We start from the raw sequence: 18,940 nt of genomic DNA, 5'->3' as shown, positions 1-18,940 counted from the left end.
ACAGAGGTCCTAGTATAATCACATTGTGATAGAAAATAGACTTATTCCTTCATCACCAAAAACAAAGTATTATCATTTTATGTGCTTGTACGTTTTTACAAATAAAGAAAAAATAAAATGATCTGATAAAACAACACGGTTTGCACCATACTTTCTAATAAGTTCATTATCAATTTCCTCTGCTGGCTGAAAAAGTAGCAAGCTAATGTTGTTGGAGCCAATTATCTTCCAATAGCAGTCTCATTGCCACAAAGTAGCATTTTATATGCTCCTGTCCGTTTTTACAAATAAAAGAAAATAAAGCAATTTGATAAAACAACAAAATTTAAGCCATAAAGTTACATGGTGATGGCCAAAACACCACGCTACAAAATGCCTCTGCTGCTTCCCCGAAGCGACACCAACAGATGGCTCTTCGAGCACTATAGCACAAGCAAGCATCACCTGGTATTGCTTAACCTTGTCTCTATTATCACTTTCACAACAAAGTCTTATCGGTACCTCAGTATATGACTTTACCATGGTGGCTTTTCGTAGATTTATCCTTATCTCGAGGTCCTTTCCACGACTTCCTCACACCCCTTTCCCTCCTAACACCATTTTCTTCATGCATACCCTCAAAAATTTCCAGCTTATCAGTTTTGCTGGATCTTTGTTTTGTTTCTGTGGCCCTCCTCTTCCTAGATGATATACTATCATCTTCAGCAAGTACTTTCTCCCTTGGCAGTGGTTCATCATCCACCAACTGCCAGTTATATATTATATCACCCCCATTCTCAAATTGCTGGGTCAATGATTCACCTGCCCCTGGAAGCAAGTCATTAAAGGTAAGTTCTCCATTATTTCCACCTTTCCGGTCTAGAAGCATCGGGTCTGGCCTAATTATGGTCCCTAGAATGCTCCTATGCGGGCCCAAGCCTATGATGGCACTTGCATCTGTCAGTAAAGAGTAGGCCATTGCAAAGGCTGACCTCACCTGAAAAAGTGAAGGTAAGAAAATGAATCAGAATGTTGCTGTGAAGGCAGAAATTCACATTCAAAGCTTGTTGCCATTGGCATTACGTTCAAAACCAAACTAGACTACACATGCACACTCAAGCACATGCAAACACAGAACATACACGCATGCATGCAGGTGCGCACTACGTGCGGGTGCGCGCACACAGAGAGAGAAATAACTGACAGGTCAACTCCAAAAGCAGCTAGTTAAAACCCAAAAGTGGATTAAATTTAGAGACATCTGAACCATGAGATAATTTCCATAGTACAACAATAAAAGGAATTAGGATCAATATATTGTTTCTGGTGCACCATCCCAAATTTAGTTCTTAAATCAGGTGAATAAGACAGAAAGTTCTCTTCGTAGACATTTACTGATAGGCATGCATAAACCAGCATGAGATAGATGAGGTTATCAAGCCATGGTCTGAAGGTTCCTTTGAAACACAACTTGGGCAGCAGAATGACCTATACATGTATCAGCAGGCATGCACATGCATGCATGTGCATGGAAGCACACAGGAAAACACACAGATGGCACATGGGATACACATGCAGCTGCACATGCAAAGAGATGTATGCCCATCCAGACATAAACGTGTCCTTGGCCAAAACTTGATCCAAAGTTAGTTAATTCTGGTTCCCAAAAAAAGAGTATATTCCGGTTAAAAACAGAAAGTCTGGTTAGCCCAAATGACGTGACCCTAAAATACTATGAGCATCCTTTTTAGTTTACAGAAAACATCAGTGTATTGTTTAGGCTGTGATAAACACAATTGAGCATCAAACATGGGTGTCAAACAATGACAGACCAATGTACTTGCACAGTCAAAAAGATAATGCAACACTAAGGGTCTCTTTGTCATAATCCCTCGACAACAGGATCAGGAAGAAATAACACAATCGGCTGTCAATAGTGTCACGTGGCTGATATAATCTCAAGCATTGGGCAGAAAGTAGAATGAGTTCCAGATTATGCGATCTCCATTATAAATCATAGACATGTGATGGTATTAGAGACACATGCTAATAGATAACAAAGTAATACATAAACCAGGGCAGGAAACTGAATTTCAACACTACAAACCAATGAACTTCAACCTGCTCAGTTGAAAAGCAACAGTGGTTTAAAAGCATGAACTTTAAGGTAGGCAGGCTCTTAGCATAGAACACAAGACAATAATTGCGATACATCGAAACATTATGTGCTACATGTGCAGAAAAGAAACGACAACCATAAGAGGAAATGATTGAATCGAAAAACAGATTACCTTAAAATAGTTATAAGAGTTCCTCCCAATGTCATTATCTGGAGCCTAGTTCATCAACAATGTCATCCAAACAAGTTTGACACTTAATAGTGGCTTTTGGAGATCAAATAAAACAAACATTTAAGCAGCAAATAGCACACCTGGGGATCCTCGATGGATAGAAGATACGGTCGTTCTGACTTCATAAATCTACAAACACCAGGAATGACAAAAATATAATAAGGCATTTTTTCTTATAATAACACGATCAATGACAACAAGAAAGAAAATTAAATTCAAAGACTTCAAATTGATTGATGTGAAGAAATCTGTACAAGGATTCAAGTCCCAGAAGGGCATCTTCCAAGATGCCAGGACAAGATTGTCCCCAGTGTCAGGATGGGACCATCCCATTATCGTCCTAGCATCCCCTTCGGTGCATCTCGGCACATCCCCCATCCCAACTGTCAAGATAGGGTAGGACGGGAGCATATCCCATTCCACTAACAAACTAGATGGTCTCGTCCCACAGGATTTGAATCATTGCCCTTCAACACAATTTGAATAGGTTATCATACCCTTTATCACTCTTCAAGAAAAAAGTGCCTGCTGAATTGCAAGAAACACCGACATCCCAAGTGTTTAATTTGCGGCCATAAAAATCAAAGAAGTTCACCTGTTATGGCAAAACCAACATGATAATGAGAAACATAGTATAATTAATAGTAACAATTTGTACCAAAACCATCATGTTTAATACTACATTCTTATCTACAGTCAACCTATAAATACATGTGGAGGTTATCAGGAGTTACAATGAGGAGATTCTACCCAAACAATTATAAGCAAACATCATGTTATATTTGTAGCCCAACCTCAATGATCTGCATACAACTCTGGCAGGTTTTGCCAAATATATACTCACAACAATAGATTGGAACATTCAAATAACAACAGCAGGCATCACACTGTTGACTTCTGCATATTTTAGCAACATGGAGTCATTCTTACAAATCAAGCTACGTTTTTTTCTTTTCCTTTCCTTTTATTTGGCGGGGGTGGGGCCTGGATTGGGGAATGGAGTGGATAGAAAGAGTTTTCTAAAGCATGTATTTTTTGTAACTCGGATCTTTTCTTTATACTTGTAGGAAGGCCAAAAAGAACAGAGGATCCTAATAACAAGATGCTGAACCATAAACCCAACTATTGCTTCGGTTGCATTACTGATATATATTAGAATAGGTAACTGTGACACAGCAAGGGAATCAATATTCATTATAAAATTCAGGGAATTGCATGTATTTAGAATGTGTATACATATGTAGAATCCATGCACATATTTAAAATTTGCAAATATGTTGGAGGGGCAGGAAGATTTAGCAAGGAGCACTAAAGAAGTTAACCATGAAAAAAGAGGGTGAGGTCAAAATAGAAACCACTATGTAAAACATTATATATAAAGATTGGCGGAACCAGTACCAAGCACCATATCGGTTCTCCGGCAGCACAAGTAGGTATGGGCCGTGTCGGGCCTGTACCAACGGAGAAGACGGCACGCAGACCATGGGAGAGAGGAAAAGAGAGAGAGAGAGAGAAGGGGAGAGAGGGAGGGAGAGAGAGGGAGGCTGACGGAGGGCGGCGGAGGCCGCAGCCAGTTCTCCTGTTTCGAACGAAATAGGGGTTTGGCCACGGCTTAAAAATTTCGCAATTTTTAAGTGAAGTCGGCAAGTTTTAATTTGCAATTTTTAAGTGAATTCGGCAAGCGATTTGCCGACTTCACTTAAAAATTGCAAAATTTTTAAGCCGCGGTCGGACCCCTATTTCTTTTGAAACAGGGGAGCCGGCCGCAATCTCGCTCTCGCGGCATCCGCCGGCCTCCCGCCCTCTCCCTCTCCCTCCTTCCCCGCTCGATCTCTCTTTCCTTCTCCTTCTCCAGCTCCGGCAATGAGTTTCATTTCCATTGCCAAAACCGTACCGGTGAGCCACCGGTACAGCTTAGAACAGCCGGAACCGTCTAGTTCGAAACGGTTTCGCCGACCCTGTTATACATACTAATAAACTAATAAGTAGAAAAAATCAAACATACCATACTGAATCAATCAAGATACGAATAAAAAAATAATATCACATCGAGTTGCAGTAAATGCTTTGAATTTTGACCTTTTCTGATTTATCTCAGCCATCTCTATACAAGATATGCCAAATAGAGTCAGGTTTTCATTATGATTTATCATGTTACTACATATGATGTCATTTTCTGCAAGTACAGGCATGCAATCAGAATAGACAAAATATTTATCCTCTACTCTATGTTACTTTGATTTGTTCAACAATCATACTTGAAGTATCCAAAAAAGATTGCTAATTATTCTAAAAAAATCTTGTAGTTTTAGCAAATTTGAATATACATACCACAATTTGGGGAAAAGAATCCAAGACATGTTACTATGATGCCTAAACGAATGTAAACTATTAGCTTTAAAAATTTAACATAAAACAAAAGAAAGCATACATAAACATATAAAAGGAAAATCTACTCAAGAAAACATAAATAAGGATATCAACTCAACTAATATGGATTCATATTCATATGATGTGACTATAGGTTTATGCTGGCCATCAACTTAACCGCAACCCTCCTTTTATCCGGGCTTGGGACCGACTATATATAAAACATAGGTGGAGAACTATATACAAAAAATAAGGATCTCAATTCAATAATTAATACATACATATATATACATATCAATTCACGTTCATGAGATGTGACTATAGTTTTATGTTAGCCATCAATGGATCAACCTAGAGCAACTCTCCTCCTTTATCCGGGCTTGGGAGCTTGCTATATACAAAACATAGGTATAGGCTTTATACAAAATAAGAATCTCTATTCAATGGTTAACAACTAACATACATATTCATAGGATGACTATAGTTTTATACTAAAACCTACTGCAACTCTCCTCCTTTATCCAAGATTGGGGCTGGCTATGAAAAAAAATATAGGTGGAGATCATGTACAAAATAAGGATATCTATTAATTAATTAATACATACAAGGTAGGTAGGCTTTGGTCAACTGGATTGAAGCCAGATCTGGTCGGGTCAAATTGGAAGACGAGGATCTGAAAACGAAGATCCGCACAGTTGAATATGAACGGCTACATCTAAACTAGCTATAAACCAAGAGTCGTGCATTTTGAAGACTCCTTGTCTATGCATCAAGTGGTTAGAAATGGACATGATATCTTGGTCGCATATGCTCTTATCCTATAAAGCAACTTATATTTTGAGAAAATGTATGACACAATACAGATCATGCTAAAACAACAAAGCATTAATTTATTTACATGAATTGCGAGCAGGTGTAGGAGTGAGTATGAGTGCACAAAAGCAGAAATAGATATTTAAAATAAAAAATTAAAGCATATCCAAGATGCAAGTTTCCAGGAATATTCCAAAGCCAGTAAGTTACCGTAGGTATAAGTTTTATGCCACTGCAAGCATGATGAAATGGACACAGCAGGAATATCACAATGAACAGATATTTTTAACACCTGTAACTATATCTTATATGATAAAATTATTTTTTTCTCAAAATAAATAGATAGATAGATACCATACTCCCTCTCTTGATTGATGCACAGATGATGATGAAGGCTATTTTACCAAATATTGTGGATGTGAATGTTGTTTGCTTGTCAAAACTCACCCTCTAACTCAATGACCCCAGAAGTACTCAAGCTGTGCCCACTTTGTATTCAGAATGTAGACCATAGACCAAATTCACCCTCTAACCCAATGACCCCAAAAGTACTCGAGTTGTGCCCAATATGTACTCAAAAAGTAGACCATTGTATCCAACCTGATAGTTAGGCAGATAGAAAGATAGATACTATACTCCCTCTCTTGATCGATGCACATATGATGATGATGGCTGAAGGCATTTTATCAAATATTGTGGATGTGGAGATGTTGTTTGCTTGACCAAACTCGCCCTCTAACTCAATGACTGCAAAAAGAAATCACTTGTGCCTAATATATATTCAGAATGTAGACCATTTTATCTAATATGATAGATAGAGGGTGGATAGATAGATAGCATTTTTATCGAATATTGTGGATGTGGTTGTTGCTTGCTTGACCGAGCTTGCCCTCTAACTGAATGACCCCAAAGTACTCAAGTTGTACCCAATATGCATTCAGAACATAGGCCATTGCATCTAATATGATAGACAGAGGATGGATACATGGATGGATGACATATTGGACAATATCCAAGGTATATTGGTCAATAATGTCAGATGCAGAGGCGGCTAATCTAGTATAGTAGCTGAGCCTCATATATAATAATGTCACTCTACCATCTCTATTTATGACTATGGTTTATTAAATGGAGTTCCTATGCAAACACCGAAAAATTATAAGAATAGATAACCAAATATATAATAGCACATTGCTTACCAAAAGAACTCCCAAGTTATGTTCCATAGGTTGCTGTATGCCTTGTCCTCTCCATTGCGTCTGACAACAGAATATCATTGCCTTAAGATGACCATTAACTTCGATAGGCAATTTGGAGAAGTATAAATACCAAATTGTGTGTTTGAGAGTGTTGGACAAATTAGATCATGATAACTAACAAATAGCTTCTATCAACTGTAATATGCAAAATCAAGCAGCACAGTACAGATCTAAGTCAAGACATTGCAACTTTACATGTAGAGTACACATTCTGCCATTGAAAATGGACAATGGAAGTACATATAAAGTTGTCAAATTGCAAGCATATGTTAACATGCTAGTGAACAGCTTGAACGAAAATGTTAAGAACTTGATTCCTGATCCTAATATTCAGACTCAACTATATTAACGTTGTTCCATTTCTTTAAGAGTTCCAGAATCCACACACAAACTATGACAGAAATCATTTTCAGATGATATTGCATGTCAGAATTGAATGAAAATGACAAGAAACTAACATACTAGAACTGAATGCAAGTGACCAGAAACTAACATACTAGCCCATTAGACTTAATGAGGTACCTGTAAATGTGCTATCAGCATTGCAAGAAGTGCATAAGAACCAATACCTCCTGAATACACCTGCATATAAGTAAAAAAGAAAACACTGTAGCATTGCTCATGATAGATTTGATAGATCCAAAAGCCACGTAAATAAAATTAATCATCAATTTTGATGCAGAAAACACCTCATTCAGTTCTCTTTGCTGTAGAAAAACCTTAAGAATCAAACACAAGGGCCGTAAAGGAGGCATCTTCTTCACAGCATCCTGGAAGAAAATTGCCACAGGCTCAGTAAGCAAGTTCAAAATGATCATGAGAACTATCACTTGAACCTTAAGCATCCATACATTTTACAGCAATACTACAATTAACCAAATAAATACTGCATAAACTTTAGCTACAACATGTAGCATGCTAAAACATATAACTACCATGACATAGAGTAAATCATATTATGTCCCGCTAACAATAGGATAAAGAGCATAATTTTAACTCCTCTATATTGTCATAATTCCCCTTCTTTGGTTAGAGGGCTAGAATCTGAAAATATTACAACTACATGATTTCAAGGAGATGTAGATGCTTAAAAGACCACAATTACCTAATTCCTTGATTCACTTGGTTCAGATTGAGGCTCATAATTCACAATTTGCTCTTCCTTAATGAACTGAATTCCCCTGAGGTAGGATAAAAAAATTGTTATTACTTATTTAGATCATTCAATATCAAATTTTATTTTATTTTATTTATGTGAAGTATTTTTTATGAAATGTTTTGATTTATTGGGTATACACAGGATATGTAACATGATTAACATTTAGAAGGTAGTTATGAGGCAAGGACATGCAAATTTAATAAATTAAGTTTATCATTTTATGTATAATTTTTGAATTGCTTATCTTTTTATTAGAGTAAAACATATTGCAAAAATCAATCTGATTCAAACTGATTTGCAGTCTGCCTGTGATTCTGTGAATTACATAAGGGAAAAACTCATGAGGCTTTTTTAAATAATTTTTATGGGAAACCTTTGGACAGAAGTTCTATTCCTGTTAGTCCTAACTGACACTAAAGCAATAACTTCTCAACATAATAGTTAGAGCATGATTTGGCTGACTTTCATCAAGAAATGGCAAACATATTTTTGTCCACATTTTCCAAAGTCGCATGCCTCTGATTAGCTCCCTGAAAATCATCATTGGATATGACCCCATAAGTTAATTATATCAACAGCAGATAAGTACGAAGACGTGCATGCCTCTTAAACATTAAACAAGAATGCAGCCAAATCTCTTGCTCTTTCCCTATTCCATTTGCTTTCCTCACAAGGTAACAGAATGTCAGTGAAACAAGATTTGCAGACACTGCACAGACATATAGATTCAATTAAGTGAATTTATTTATCATGATATACAAGAAACTTCTTTTCGGCCTAAGTTTCTTCAATGAAAAACACATGCATTATTTAAGCACGAACCAATTAAAATATTTTAAAAAAAAGATTCATAAAAGACTAGTTTTTGATGCATACCTTGATAAACTCAGCTGCTTTAGGTCCACCATCCACATCAAAACTGGAAGAAAAATAAGGACCAAGATCATTATTATGCTAAGGGAAGAAACATTAAAAATGTCGTAAGCATTATAAAGATGAACCATTTCAAGTTAACACAGACAACTGATCCACGTGGGATTTATGATGTGAAAATTTCAGTTAATGGTGTGGATCAACAAATTGGATAGTTCACAGTATATTTGATAGTCATTACAATGGCATTAAAAAAATACATGATAGGCTATCCAAATTAACAATCCAATACCATCATGTGCCATTATAATATATGCACCAAAATTTAATCAGTTAGAATATATTACAGCAACAGATTAACAGTAAGACATATCGATTGTTATGAAAAATCCTTTCATTTTGTGAACTTCGTGCATAAGTAAGAAGTGTCCAGGATATTTAATTTTAGTTTTGAACATTTTGAACAAATGCAGATCATGATTACAGTGCATTTCTGACATATATATTTTGGAACTAGAGTATCACTGATTCAGTTATGTGCACAAGGAACATTAAGTAATCAGAATGCACATACAGTCATACGTGTATGGAGCAAGCAGGGGTGGGGGGAGCGCTATGATCCAACCTTATATACATGTGTATTTCACAACTCATTTACATGTCCGTCAGTACTCAACAGGCTACATGGTCAGAAATCACTTTCATCCACTCCTTTAATAAAATCATCGTATGTTACAACTCCCATTCTCAAAAAAAATCTCTTTTCTTCTTCTTCTTCCTTTTTTGTATTAAGGGTTGTGGGGTGGGGGTGTGTGTGTGTGTGGGAAAGAGGGGGGGGGGGGGGGGGGGGGGGGGTGTTAAGGGAGGGAAATCCATCCAGTTTACAAATATCCAGGTCCAAAAACTTGGGGATACACTACCCCAGACTTGAAATCAAAATTGTCGGTTGTTAGGTGGAGGGGTGGGACAACTAAGGTAGCAGGCAGTTCACCTAAAAAAAGCTCTCACTGATAAGTACTGTATCATAATGAACATACCGGGGATAAATCAGTAGTATTGAGTAATATGCTAACAGAAATACAAAGAACTGGACTTGAGCACACTAAAACAATTAATTGATATTATACAATCAGTAAAGTTAAAGAAAATCATAATCTAATTTCGGATGTAAGAATAAGACAAAATTATATGACCTTTTTGAGATGCATGACTGATCATGGTTACTTAAATTTCAGTTTATGTAATTATAACTACATCATGAGTTCAGAAACTATGCTTGACAAAATTCATTAATCAATATTCCATCAAACATCTGCATGCATGCACAGATATATAAGTTCAGTAAATTCCTTTAGAGATTTTTGTTTCTTTTGAGAACCAAAATTTTTAACTAAAAAATGTGTTTTTGACACCTACAAGAATATTTTGAATAATATGAAATGATAAAAGCATAGATCGATCAACCATGTGATGAAGGTACGATCAAATATAATAGTTTTGATAACATCACAATCCTTTTGGAAGTAATTGAACTGTTCCAGCATAAAATGATTCCTTTTCCATAAGATAATTGGTATATGACCAAAACAAATGAAGACCCCCTTTGCAGTTGCTTTTCCCCTTCTTTACTCCCACATGCTCTCTTGCTTCTTCAAATTTTGTCAAAATGCAAGTGTAATTATGAAAGCTCCTTTAAATATATACATGCATAAATTGGCCAAAATCATCTCAAACCAACAGATAGAGGCCTAGATCAGGACTTACCAACCTGAATTGACTGGTTGGAGGATGGAAGGATCTGTTTTCCCTGTGAACAGGACCTATACTAATTCAAGAAACAAAAAATCATTCTGGCTAGGACTTGTACAAGTACGACCGGTATTATTCAGGTATTCACCAGCATTTTATTCCACATGTATCGATCACTATCTTCCTACAATAAACTCTAATGGAAATATCATTTACATTATTCTTAAAAAATAAAGTTAAAACAATAAAAGTGATTGAGTTTATAGTCACTAAAATAAAAAGGAAAAACACTATTTAGAAATCCATGATTTGATGCAACAAAATTGTATCTTCCATATCATATGTAAAAAATGGGTGGCTCAGTGCACGAGGTTCCTACCATTGTAGGGTTTAGAGAGGGTCAGATATGCACAGCATGATACCCATATGCGGAGCGGTTGTTTCTGTGTTCCAAACCCGTGACCCTCTAGGTCATAATGGAGAAACCTTACGGTTGCACCAAGGCTCACCCTCTTCCATGTCATATTTACATTTAATAGTTTTAGCATATTCAAAAAATTGTGTTGTGATTAGATAGGAATCTGTTTAATTCCATCATATGATGGAGTCTAATGTGTTAAATGTTTGTGAAAAGCATATTTTTTATCATACAAATTACAAAGTATACTGGTTTCTGAAATCGGTTGTTCTCAAGCCAGACCCCTTGTCCACCTGAGCACTTAATACCTAAAGAGATAGTAAAAGCAGAACACCTTGAGTTTTCTTCATTGCTTAAAATCAGGTTGTTTTAGACAAAGGACTTATTTTCCTTGCCCAGATTTTAATATCACGAGCCAAACTGATAGAATTATCTGTATTTTTATTATTAAGAAAGTTGATGTTGCACATTTTAGACTTTCCATCTTTCTAATAGTGAATCAAAATTGGTTGCTTCTTCACTCCTGCATTATGCAATCCACATTACAACAATGCTGCATAGTGGCCTGAGTATTGAGTAAAACAATTCTCTCATGCCCATTTATGTTGTTGACTAACATATGAACTATATCCAGATAGAACCAATAACAGGAATAATAATATGACAAGTAAAATCAGAGAGAGAAAAAGTATAGTTGTGGCAGGAATCAAGATGCAAGTTCTTTATATGACAATATCTCAAGTGATAATTTGAACCTGATGTCAAAAGATATCCCACTTTGCTTTTCCACAAACTTCACAATTGGCACACGAGCCTTAGCTATAACCTAGGTGAAAGAAATAGAATAATATTCTTATGCCAGATAAAAGCAGTTGATTCATATTGTTCTAAAAATACTTCTATGCAATAATGTTTCAGAGGAACACAAAGATGAATCATTGAAGTTGTCAATCAACTTTGGATCACACAACTGATAATATGAATGCTGGTCAAAAATTGTTACCTGCATTTTTTTTGCAATACTTGTCTGGGATAGAGCTCTAGCAAGAGGATAAAGACCCATTTGTGGAGTCTTCACCTTTGACTCCAAAATCACAACCTATAGCATATGATAGTTAAGATATGCTAGTCAAAAGCATTATCACATAACAGTTTGAAGTTATTATCCTAAACAATAAAATATGTATGCTTATAAAATTTTGTGCATACAAAATATGAAGCAGATATAGATATCGCAAATTGCTGTCTTTAACAAAATTTACTCCCATCACTTTGGTGTAAACTACTAGATAATCCACCACAACATTAGTATTGAAAGAGTAAAGCTGTTCTGTTAGATGGTAGACATTATTAAATCCTCCATAGTAAATGCACTTAATCCTCCATATGTGATAAGCACAGGATCAAGAAAGGGGTAATACTAATGAGCTCATTCATTTTGTGCGCCTTTTTTCCGTAAGGAATTTTTTATAAACTTGCTAGAATGGTTAGAACCTCTCATGTTTTGTATAACTTGATAAACTCAAAGATTGTTGCTGAGTTCTAATTGAACAGAGAAGTGTAGACTTGTCAGCAACCCAAAGAGCAATATTTTAAAAGTGATTGCACAAAAATTTAAACAGAAAAGTATGAGACCTTTATCAAATTCCTCAATTAGGAACAGATGAGGTGGTGCTAGCCATCTTGTTTTAAGCGTCCTTAAACATCCGATGAAGGGGAAGTATAAGGCCTAGTAACGATCCAGAAGAGGATGAAACATTTTTCTCTCATAGCAGTAGTGGAATTCACTCCGTGCTGAAAATCATGCAACAGGATGTGGAAACTAAAACTTATTTCCTAAGGAAAATAACTGATGCTGGTTAAGAAGAAGAAGTTCTTCTAGTCAATCATACATATGCCTATAGTAAATCAAACTAACAAGGATTACTGCCGCTGTTACTCCATTCTTATAGCCACCCAGTTTGTTACTTCCTGCAGAAAGCAACTTTAAATGCCAAGGAAATATCAAAAGGCTAGCATCACACTGTCTAAAAGCACAACTAGCACATCCTTGAAACTTCCAGCCCTCAAAGTTGATGCAGTAAACTTGTTCCCATGTTAGACATAAAAGGGTGAAGAAGGCAACTCTATTCATGGTAAATATTTGAAGCATTTACAAGAAAACGAAAAATGGACAAAACAAAAGGACAGAGGACATTCTATAGCGTAGAAGAGAACTAAAGCTCTTAGAAAGAGAAAGCAACAATAGAGAAAAACTGGGGTTCCCAAGAAATAACTAGATTACGGTAGAAATTTAAAAGTTCTTTAGGATGGTAGCCCATTAGGCAGCAGGGCTTCAAATGGGCAACCATTTCAACTTTAAAACTAGAAGTATAGAAGTTATCAGATCAATGAAACTATTTTTTTTTACAGCTAACCTATCAAAGAAAGAAATGCTTCCACAATCTTCATCTGATTGAAACAAAGAAAGAACAATCATGTAGTCCACGACATTTGGAGGGTCAAAGTTGCTTGCAAACAATGAGATTTTAAAATAAATAAAATATAGTGGCATACAAGTTAACAACATGATACATGATATTGGACATTGATCATGCAGCAGAATTAAAATGAGAGATTTTCGTATAAATTAGCTCCAAGTTATACAAAAAGCAACAGAAATAAGTATAAAGAGATTAAGCATTCATTGCAATATTCTTTAAAGTTGCATAGTACTTGCATCGATATCACTTGTTGGTAGATAGAGGCCTGTCCTAAATGATCCAAAAACTTCCACCTGCACAGCAATAAACAGTATCATGCAAAAGAGTTAAGAGATTGTTTACGAACAGACACAGAAAAGGCCAACAATTTACACTAACAAAGTAAAAAAACTGACATACTTTGCTGTGCGGCCAGATGTGTTTGATAACCTGAAAAACACATTGTACAGCAGCAGCACGTGAGGCTTGTTCTTCAGGAGTTGGAGTGACAAAATCACAAAAATCGAGTATCTCTGCATGAGCCAAAATAACTTCCAACAATATCGATAGTTACGTTGATAGATTTTTTCCCAACTCTAGGTTGTAAAGGGAAGCACAAAGAACGAATCCAAACAATCACAAGGCATGAAACCAACAAGAAATACTATATTACTCAAAGCATAACAAGGACAGGTAGACACCTAATAGACACTCTAATTCATAATATCTTTATCCATATAAAGAGACCCAGCTCTTAATCAACTTCAGCAGGACTATTTTATCACTCCCAAGTGTCATACAACCCTGACATAATGAGATCACAAAACTTCTATTGACATACTCCCCAACCAGTAATTAAAGCTATCAATGAACATGATATGCTACAAAAGGCCTACAAAGGTTATCAAGGGTGGGGAAGATCCACACAGTTTGGGTGCACATGTAGATCCCTCAAGCTGCCTAATAGGTGACGGGGACTGTCAAGGGCATCATATTTCACAAATATACCACAAAAGAAAGGTTGCTGCACTTGTGATCTATCTCCTCAACTTTTTTTTTTTGGTTGGGGGGGGGGGGGGGGGGGGTGTTGCAGTTGTCTCCATTCATTTTCAGGTTGGGCCAGCGATTAATGTTACATGTCCTCGGAATGGCATGCAACATCCTCTTCCATGTGCATCACACATATCCAATCCATTATATGAAAGAAAAGAAGAAAAAAAGGAAGATGTTGAGATAGATTGAGGAAAATACCTTGATGCTTGCAACTAAAACACATGCAATCCCATTATGCAACATTCTTCAAATATACCAAGCCATGATCTGATCAAAAGCCACATCTGCGTTGTCTTATGAGTGACATGAGCAACAAGCCCAAGAAAACGGAGAATGAAGATTTCAAGCTAGAGCATTTTGACTTTTGAGATCCATAGCTTTAATAGAGTGATCAGTTTTAGAAACCAAGGTGATAGCACTTGGCATATGATAAGGTGGATCCCATCATAGAGGATGGATCATCTTGATACTTCATACTAATATTTAAGATTGCCAACTGTGAATCATGTAAATATGAAATCCATGGTGGCCATCCATTAAAAGACTATCCAGCCAAATACCATTGAATCAAGATTCAAGATCCACGGATCATTATTCTAAAACAAATCCTTACCAAGAAAAGTGCATGATCAAAATTTAAAATTCCAATAAAACCAAAAATTTCCATTCAGAAGGGATCCTTTCTTCCAATTTCTTGTGATATTCTAATGGCTACAATCTATTCAAATATCTTATTGTACCTCTGAACTAACCATATCTTGTGATAACTTACTATTGTGAAATAACTTGCCGGTGAAACATTTATAATTCGAACCAATTGAAGTTCTCAATTTAGAAAGGGCTCTTTCTCTGAATTTCTTCATCATATCCTCATGGATAACTACAGAATTTAATCAAATCAATTACTCACTTTTACGGTCTTATCTTGCATCTAACATTCCAATCTCGCACATTATGGCTGACACTGCCCACCCAAATCACAATCCTGACTGTCTCTCCTCTTTTTCATTATCTTAACTCAAATGCTTCAGCTTAAAAGAAGAGAAAGGAAAAGATAGGAATATTTCTCTCTTTGTTTCAACCCAATCTTTTAAAATGAGGTGCATGTGGCTGTACATGTGGATGCAGTCACTTGACTGCACTGCATCACCTATATGAGGTGACTATATGCAATTATACCATATAAGGGCCAAAAAGGCAGTCCGCCTAGTGTTCTGCAGCCGCATGCCCTGTGACCACTCATGCGGCACGCTTAGCATTCCAAGACACATGTGAGCCCACTCTTATAGAACCTATGAAGCTGAAACATGTTCAAGCTGATGATTAGGTTTTATGTGGTTTTGACGTAGGCATGATATGAGTATTGATATTATCAATATGTTAGTTATGTTATAGCTATTGCTATTAGGCATAAAGTACTAAATAGTAAAAACTAGTTGCTAGTTTTTATTAATATCGATGTTGTATTATTTATCCAAAACATATGCTACAATCACTGTTGCTGCTTTCATCATATTTAATGTTCTTGTTTATTTTTTGCAGTTAGAAAATAGTAACTGCATGTACTCCCATATATGTGGCCTACATACCTGCATATACATTGTGTAATCCCTTAACTGCTAGAATAGCACAGCAGCCTTTTAAAATGCTTTTAATCAAACTCTCATCTTTTGCATCTTATTTTATGACATAATTTGATTATTGCAGAAGCAATCCATTTACACACATGTTTTATGCTTTTCTTTTCTCGCTTTTAGTGACCTTTTTCTTAAAAATCTTTTAGAGAACCATTTTGCCTTTTGTTTTTAATTGGCTTATATTTCTTATTCTCTAACTTGACATCGCCACCAAGGAGCTGGAGATCAATTTCAGTCAATTTAATAAGAACATTACTAATCGAGGTTAATGATTTGCTTTTTCTTCTATTTTGTTATTCCATGATTTTTTTTAGGTTTTTATTATTATGTTATATCTATTACGTATATTTGTGCCATATATCTTGGTTAAACATAGTTCTAATTTTACTTACATATTTGTGAATGCTGTATTTTTCTTATTATTTTGTTTCCTCGTGCATGGCTCATTCTAGTATATTAGTGTCTAACCAATGCACCATCCACTTCAAAAAAAATATAGTGGCACATTAAAATGGCTGGTAAATAAGGCCAGAATTTTTGTCTAGCGAAGATAGTAGCTATGTTAAAAGCGAAGGAAAAGACGTGAACCTGGTTGGATTAGGAGTGGGTATGAGAGCAGGCACAGGTGCAAAATAGTGGATATTGTAGAAATATTTTTAGTAAAGAATCGCTTAGAAAGCGGATGCAGGTTGCTCATCCTAGGTAGAAGATTCTGGTTATTGAGGGAATTTCATGTGCTCTCATGTTCCTGCAATCTAGGGATTCAGATAGGTGAGAATTTGCATAGGCTTTTATTAGATAAGAGAGATAATATCACCATGCTGCGGGTTTTATCAAATAAAAATTGTTTCAGAAACAGGAGTAGGACTTGAGAGTCGCAGAAATTCTGAAGGCAGACCCCTTTGCACGCATAAGCCAAGACTTTTCATAGTACCTGTTCTTGCAATAGCTTCTTGATTTTTAATAATAATGAGAACAACAGCGACAAAACAATAAGTTGTCCTCATCATCTTTCTTGATTGTTTGTGAGTTATTTTGCCAAATTGACGGTTCGAGTCAATAAAAAGAGGAGATTACCAATTATGTCGAGCAAAGTATAATGAATTTTTTGTAAACCAAAAATTCCAAAGACTAAATGCGCCCTTTCTTGTTCTGTGTTCCATTTTTCCCAAGGATCTTAAGGTTCTATGATGTGACCGTGTATTATAAAAAATATCTTAGATCTTAATTCTCAAAATTTCACACCACCATTGTAGACGAAAATCTAACTAGCGAAACATACATTAAAAAGAAGTCCATCCGCTTGAAATAGTTCATAAAAAAACTGCACCAAGAAACTTTCTTTCTGGCATCCGACGGTTACCTTTGTGGAGCTGAAGCATGGGGCTCTTAAAACGACTACCGGAGCGGAACCAGGCCAGCTCCAAAGCCCGGTTGCCCTCCAGGGAGCGGGAACCGGGCGTCCGCTGCGACGGCGGGGTCTTGTCCCGGCGCGGGCTGTCGGCGGCGACGTCGAGGGAGAAGTAGTCGGCGGCGGGGATGTCAGCGAAGGAGTCCGCCGGCGAGGTGATCTGGTTGCGGAAGACGGCGTAGGACTCGGTGGGATCGGAGGCGGGGTCGGGATCGGCGGAGAAGAAGGGGTCGAGGGTTTCGTAGAGGAAGCCCGCGCTCTCTTCCATCGCTTCTTTCTCTTTCAGGCACCCGGTAACGCAGGGGAAGAGAGAGAGAGGAAGAGGAGAAAAGTGCTGCTGGGATTTATGGGTTATTGTTTCGATGGCGGAGATTTTCTTAATTTAATCAGGTTGGATGGGTTCGATGGCGTAGGTTTTAGCCGGACACCGAACCCACGGACCTGTCTTCTAACGACCGGTCTGCGAGCTGCTTCGAGCCGGTCTGGACCTGGCCGGTCTAGAACTCCGGATAAAGCACCCACAAACTTTATTCTATTCATATCCGAATCTACTTAAAATTCTACAATCCAAATATATTCTAAATTTAATTAAAAATTTATTTAAAAATTTTAAATTCATCCCATCCAAAAGTACCTGAACCGGTGTGAACCGCTTCAATTAAATGTAAATCAGTTTGTGCATTCATTGAGGTCTGTATTAAACTACTGATAAGAAAAGGCATCATCATGATGTCTATATCTGGTAGAAAGTATACTTTCCAATGAACTTTGTATACATATAACGAAACTGTGGCATCCTATTTAAAACAAAACATGTAACGATCCTGCTTAAAACAAAACAGGAATTATGGCATTTATGCTTTACATAATGACAGCAGCAGCAGCATCTAGAGTCTAACCGGCATCGTGGTCATCTAGTAGTCATGAGCCAGGGCACCAAAAGGATCCAATTTTTGTACTTTAAATTTGCGACATTTCTTCCCTCTGTCTGCGTTTAATAAATTCTTTAATCCTTGCCCATTGCGATTGTGCACTCTTTGTTAGTTCCTTGTAATGATATTTTGTATGGAAGAACACTCTGTACCTAGGAGAAACTATTCCATGCACCAGCTGGCCATGCATGCAGCCAATCATCGAGGTGCGCCACTATAGATTCCATCATGTGCTCAATTCAGTGACCTGGTGATTGGCTGCGTGCAAGGCCATGCTGATGCATGCAGTGCAGAAATTTTCTTGTGCCTAAGGCCCTAAGAGCATGGCGAGATATCTTATGTTCAGCTTAATAGCTTATGATTTTCCTGACCTGCTAGTTAATGTCATTCTGCTAATACTTGAAAGCATAAAGAGGAGACACCTTCCACAATGTAAATAGCAATCCTGATGGGACTAAAAGTCTAACAATAAAC

At 36.8% G+C, this 18,940-nt stretch overlaps 1 protein-coding gene across 5 annotated transcripts; it reads right to left on the bottom strand.

Moving 5' to 3' along the window:
- Positions 1–48: 48 nt before the first annotated feature.
- Positions 49–18,897, bottom strand: LOC103713199 (uncharacterized). 5 transcript variants are annotated; one of them, XM_088704743.1, is made up of 13 exons: positions 14,685–18,897; positions 13,854–13,966; positions 13,687–13,747; positions 11,975–12,070; positions 11,727–11,797; positions 8,808–8,850; positions 7,462–7,542; positions 7,295–7,354; positions 6,713–6,772; positions 2,828–2,925; positions 2,411–2,459; positions 2,271–2,315; positions 49–976 (listed from the first exon to the last, which is right to left on the bottom strand). In XM_088704743.1, exons 1-13 carry the CDS (start codon positions 14,727–14,729, stop codon positions 503–505), a joined length of 1,296 nt encoding a protein of 431 aa, XP_088560869.1. In that variant the 5' UTR covers positions 14,730–18,897; the 3' UTR covers positions 49–502. The 5 variants fall into 5 exon arrangements, with proteins under 5 accessions (XP_088560869.1, XP_088560870.1, XP_008798250.3 ...); XM_088704744.1 differs by having other exon boundaries at positions 13,691–13,747; XM_008800028.5 differs by having other exon boundaries at positions 13,691–13,747; positions 13,854–13,984; positions 17,487–18,897.
- Positions 18,898–18,940: the final 43 nt, after the last annotated feature.

Source organism: Phoenix dactylifera, chromosome 9 (genome assembly GCF_051530095.1).
Source record: "Phoenix dactylifera cultivar Ajwa chromosome 9, Ajwa_hap1_PhDact_Kaust_v1.1, whole genome shotgun sequence".
NCBI lineage: Eukaryota > Viridiplantae > Streptophyta > Magnoliopsida > Arecales > Arecaceae > Phoenix > Phoenix dactylifera.
This window is presented reverse-complemented; position numbering and strand designations above follow the sequence as displayed.

What these genes read in the sequence shown, in the direction of transcription:
- LOC103713199 (XM_008800028.5), bottom strand. Translation starts at nt 17,802, where the DNA reads ATGGAAGAGAGCGCGGGCTTCCTCTACGAAACCCTCGACCCCTTCTTC. An exon ending in TACCAACAAGTGATATCGAT is followed by an intron (nt 12,071 to 13,690) that starts GCAAGTACTATG and finishes CATATGCTATAG; the next exon opens with GTTGTGATTTTGGAGTCAAA. An exon ending in GGGATATCTTTTGACATCAG is followed by an intron (nt 8,851 to 11,726) that starts GTTCAAATTATC and finishes TTTTTCTTCCAG; the next exon opens with TTTTGATGTGGATGGTGGAC.